The sequence below is a fragment of the Gregarina niphandrodes genome (assembly GCF_000223845.1).
Source record: "Gregarina niphandrodes unplaced genomic scaffold scaffold00044, whole genome shotgun sequence".
NCBI classification, from domain to species: domain Eukaryota; phylum Apicomplexa; class Conoidasida; order Eugregarinorida; family Gregarinidae; genus Gregarina; species Gregarina niphandrodes.
The window spans coordinates 5,246-10,509 of NW_011645812.1; the positions used below are offsets into that span (position 1 = coordinate 5,246).

The 5,264-nt window shown below is 57.0% G+C and overlaps 2 protein-coding genes across 2 annotated transcripts; both read left to right on the top strand.

Moving 5' to 3' along the window:
* Positions 1 to 269: 269 nt before the first annotated feature.
* GNI_153530 (hypothetical protein) lies at positions 270 to 1,889 on the top strand (the record flags this gene model as incomplete). The annotated part of the gene is made up of 1 exon (XM_011134534.1): positions 270 to 1,889. The coding sequence occupies one exon, from the start codon at positions 270 to 272 to the stop codon at positions 1,887 to 1,889; it is 1,620 nt and encodes a 539-aa protein (XP_011132836.1).
* A 2,582-nt stretch (positions 1,890 to 4,471) lies between these two features.
* On the top strand, positions 4,472 to 5,224 carry GNI_153540 (hypothetical protein; the record flags this gene model as incomplete). The annotated part of the gene is made up of 1 exon (XM_011134535.1): positions 4,472 to 5,224. One exon carries the CDS (start codon positions 4,472 to 4,474, stop codon positions 5,222 to 5,224), a length of 753 nt encoding a protein of 250 aa, XP_011132837.1.
* Positions 5,225 to 5,264: the final 40 nt, after the last annotated feature.

Here is a 5,264-nt window from a genome sequence, read left to right on the forward strand (position 1 = left end):
GAAGTGTGAGGGAACAACTGTGCTTCAGCAAACACACTCGGAAGTTGTAACCGGGGGTGATGTCGACCATGCTCCCGTCTTTCTGTGGATAGACGAGCAGGGAGGGTTTCTTGTTTCGTCCACAACCAGGCAGGGCATTGCGACCCAGATTTGGAATGATCAACTCAAGAAAAAAGTTTACAACATTCTATGCCAGAGACGACGCCTGACGCAGACCCAACTTTCCTTTTTCCAGACCCAACCTTTCCCCCTTTCCTTAAAACTGGAAAATGCACGCTTTGAAGTGTGAGGCTAGTAGCCTGACGGGTAGCGAGTTGCTGTCGGTATTGATCCGTCCGGATGGCAGCCAGACGAAGTTGGACGATTGTGTGGCACAGGTAGTTACGATACAGGCGGGTGGTGCCGGCGAGGTGACGGCTTTGGTGTTGGCGCCCAAGACGGCGTTTGAGGTGGACTTGGAGACTGTCGGCGAGCGAACGCCGTTGACGTTGGAAACGACGATGGTGGAGGGCGAGATTTACGACTGGTTCGAGAAGTGGGACCGAATGATGGTGTGGCGACCCAAGGAGGGGCCTCCGGGCAACGAACGCGCGGAGGCGGCACTGCTGCTCGCGTTGCGGCGCCGGCTGGAGAGAACGGGGCCTCGGGACAAGCCTGAGGCGGTGGACGCGCTGTGTCGCGAGATCTTTGGCGAACGCCTGCACGACGTGCACGGCATCCTGAACGGGAGTCGCGGGGTGCCGCGTCCGGACGAGGCAGACGAGGTCAGCGTGACTGTGACGCGGCCGATAGACCCGTCGGAGTTGGAGGAGCTCTTGGCGCAGGTGCCCGAGAACTGGATGCCGGTGCTACAGAGGTCGGCGGAGTGGAAGACTGCGAACTGGAATGACACCGAAGACCGAATGGATGCCGCACCGGCGGAACCCAGCTGCGTAACGAAGCGTTGTCTGTACACGACCGCGGGCGTTCTGGGGCTAGGCTCGGTCGTCGGCGTCATTGCGAGGTCTATATGGCCGGGGTCGACCGCATTGTCGCAAGGCGGAGCGGCGGGAGAAGACTTGCCAGGGACGTACGAACCATTGAGTGACAACCGGGCCGCGGTAGTCTGGGCGGTGGGGGACCCAGTGCCGGCGGCTCCTTGTGGCAGCGGCACCCTACTCTGCGACGGGGGGTGTAGTAACTTCGGCAGCGGCCCCTGGCCCATTGCCTTCGGCAACCCCTGGCCTTTCTCCTTCCCGGTCGCCTGGAAGATTGCTCACGCGGCTGCACCGGCGAAGTGCGAAGTCCGGTGCAGCACCCGGGAAGAGACAAGGAGCTCTTTCAGCACACGACTCCTCACACAGTTCCCGCTCCAAACGCCCAACACGACCATGTCGCTCCAGGAGCGACTCCAACAAATCAGCGCAGCACTTAGTCAGGGTTGCGCAGGCTCGGACACCCCGTGGCAAAACGCGAGCACGCTCACCGACTGTGTCTGCGACATGGCGTCCGTCAGCTGTCCAGTGATTGTGAAGCCCAGTGGCAATAAGCTGGTGTCCGTGATGATGCACCAGCAAGTTCACGGAGTCACTCTCGTCGACTTCGAAGCGTCCATCGCCAGGCTGGCCGGCTCTTTCGCCGACTACACGGACGACACCTACAGCATCTCGCCCTGCTCTTACACTTGCTGGAACCTAAGTCCGCAGGCCAAACAGACCATAGAAGCAAACAAGGCCGCTGAAGCCGCCCGCCAGGCCACCAGTACTACCAGCAAGCCTACCACGACTACCAAGCGTACCACTGCAACCCCCCGCAGGCGTCAAACCACAAGAGATCGTCCGGAGTGGGACGAAAGGGACATGATGGATTTTTTTCTCCCTCATCCTTGGCCTCCTCGGAAAATGGATTGAAAACAGTGGACTGCCTGCCTTCAAGCGCCGTTAAGACCGACCGGTAATGTTAAGACCGGTCTTAACGGAGACATAACCGAAGGAGTACAGATGTTACTATCGCCACACACTTGACCAGTCAAAGGCAAGAATAGTAACTAAGCTGCTTCAACAAAAAGTGAAGGACCGTGACGTCTTAGAACGTAAACCGCAATAAAAAAAACCGCTCCGGTTGCCACTAGACGCCAACAACGTCGCATTCGGGCTTCTCCTACTACAAGACTCGCCTTGCGAAACTGACGAGCCGTCGACTAAAACAATAGACTATCTATAATTTCAGCAACGAGACTCAGGGTACCTGTGTGACCATTCAATACGGCCTGAGTCACGTCAAAGTCTACCAACGACCGTGACCTGAACCAAGCAGATAAATCGAGAAGACAGAACAGACGACTCTTTTATATTTCTATTAGGCCGAAGCCGGGTAGGAGTATATCGATTTTCAAAAATGGACGAACTCGATGGGTACTTCGGCGTCCCCTTGCACATGCTTGAGTGCAGCCCCAACCTCTGACGCGTCGGTCTCCATTAATTGCCGTTGTCGGTGGGGGCATGCACCGTAACGGTGTTCTGGATGGCGTGTCGGAGCTAGTCGTAGGCGTTCTCGTGCACCTCCTGCCACTCGTAGTGTCTTGTCTGGTCGTAGTGAAGAAACGGATGACTCCTAGCTCCGGTTGCTACGCGACCTGCTTCTTCAACCCCCCCAGCATTTCGGGTTCGGACCCCGGCCTTGTGCGGGCGTCCTCATCGGCCGAGGTTAGCAATTCTTCGACAACCAGGTTGCACACAGATTGGCGAACTACTGTTACCTTCACTTCGCTCGAGCCTCGAGTGTCGTCATTGCTGTCTGCTGATCAGCTTAGCCGTGCTGCCTTCGGCGTGGCCTTCGCCTTCAGCCAACACGGATAGCAACCCTCCATCTCTGGCGATCCCTTCAAACCCAACAAACCCAAAAATCACCGTGGAGTTTCTTTCGATAAGTCAGAAGAGGAGACAGAAAAAATCTACCCCGACAGAGGGGACGGTCAGCATACCAGCAGAGCAGGCACCATACAGAACCAGGCACGACACGTGACACCAAATGTGGAGTTAGCCAGTTCAGGATCTGGGACACAACGGCCACGTCGTTCCCATGGGAAATAGCCGTGGGGAGATCGTCCGGTATTCTTCGTTTGGTACGTACCACCCGTTTTTCGCCCACAAGCAGAGCATTGCAACCCGGATTTGGAATGGCCAACTTAAGAATAAGCTGTATAATATATCACCTGGCCTGCCGTGGGCGAGTGCCGTGTGCGCGGAATAAACAGAACGAGACAACATGAACTATGAAGGTTATAAACTACCATGAAGGTTGTAAACTACCATGAAGGTTATAAACTACCATGGCAGCAGCAACCACATCCAAGCACGATGGGTCAATGAGCGGCACAGAGGAACTATCTCGATGCGCGAGTGACGGTTTCGCTTCTACAAGCCGAAGGAAGACACCAAGCAAGCAGGGTCGCATATATGAGCTAACCCGTCGGAGCTGCATGTCTAGGGTGGAGGGTCTAACGTTTGATCCGAAGTCGGACAGACAAGGTCGTCACCGGTGCAGAGCAAGATCTCGCACCAATAGCTGTGTCGAGGCCCGCGACCCTGGACAGAGACTGTTAGTTTCAATAAGGGCTTGATTGGGCCGAGGACTGTGGCTGGAGAAGTTTACTATCTGGTAGTGGTCGTCGATCATGCGACTCGGTTCATGGTAGCTGACGACTTCGGGTGTAGTCACCGGGGGTTTTCGAAGGCTTTGCACGGAGCGGACGTATGGAGTGGTTCGGAGCTGTGAGTTCTGCTGTGATCGCACACCCCGCACCCGGCAACAGGGCTGGCGCCGGTAATGGCGTTGGTAGGGACGGACGCGAGGCACTCACATGAGCTGCCTTTGATACCGCTGGAAGCTGTTAGAGTAGATGCACTTCTGGAGTTGCGTTCCCCGACAGTGCTGAAATAAGCTTGTCAAGATACTCCGTTCTCTAGGATACTCCGTTCTCTAGGATACTCCGTTCGCTAAACTAGGCTGTGGCTAAGTGGTCAGTGCCGTGCCAGGTGGTCGCAAAGGAGCACAACACGCTGCGTGCACAATCTGTTGGGTTTCCAACGTGGTGTGAACGTGGTCAGGGTTTCTGCCGCGAAGGCTAATGGCGCAGTCTCAGAGAATTTTGGAGTTGTTGAGAACCGCGGAAGAAGCAGTGGGTTCTTGTGAAGTCCCTGACGACCTGGTCAGGGCGTTTGAGGAACTCGTTATGTTCTAGTCGAGGAAGGCTGTGGTCTGTCGTAGGCGAGCGTCATCTCTTGTCGTGTGCGTCGTCTGTATCGTGTGCCCGAGTTTTTTTGGAATAAACAGAAGGGGACAGAGATCATGGCAGCAGCACCCGAACACGATGGCTCAATGAGCAGCACAGAGGAGCCACCCTGCGAGTGACGAACCATCTCACCTCAGGGACGACGCCTGACGCAGATCCAAGTCTGGTAGAACTTCCCCCCCTCCCGGTTCTTCAAAAATGCACGCTTTGAAGTGTGAGGCTAGTAGCCTGACGGGTAGCGAGTTGTTGTCAGTATTGGTCCGTCCGGATGGCAGCCAGACGAAGTTGGACGATTGTGTGGCACAGGTAGTTACGATACAGGCGGGTGGTGGCGGCGAGGTGACGGCTTTGGCGTTGACGCCCAAGACAGCGTTTAAGGTGGGCTTGGAGACGGTCGGCGAGCGAACGCCGTTGACGATGAAAACGACGATGGTGAAGGGCGAGAACTACGACTGGTTCCAGCAGTGGGACCGGATGATGGTGTGGCGTCCGAAGGAGGGGCTTTTGAGTGACACACGCGCGAAGGCAAAACTGCTAGCCGCCCTGCGGCGTCAGCTGGAGCGCAGGGGACCGCGGAACAAGCCCAGGGCGGGTGGAGGCGTTGTGTCGCGAAGTCTTTGGGGAACACTTGCACGACTTGCACGCTATCCTGAATGGGAGTGGCGAGATGCAGGAGCAGGTGGACGGCGTTACCGTGGCTGTGATGCGCCCTGTGGACCCCTCGGAGTTGGCGGAGCTCATGGCGCGGGTTCCCAAGGAGTGGCAGCCGGTGTTGCAAGAGTCGGCAGGGTGGAAGACTGCGCACTGGAACGACGGCGGGGGCCTGGAGGTCACACAGGCGAAGCCCATACACGAAACGAAGAGCCGCCCGTGCAAGGCCGCGTGCGTTCTGGGGGTAGGGGCGGCCGTCCAGAACCAGCTCCGACAACTCTATGCAGGACGCAGTTTTGATTGCGAAGGCCAGGCCGCCACCGGCTCGAGACATCGGCAC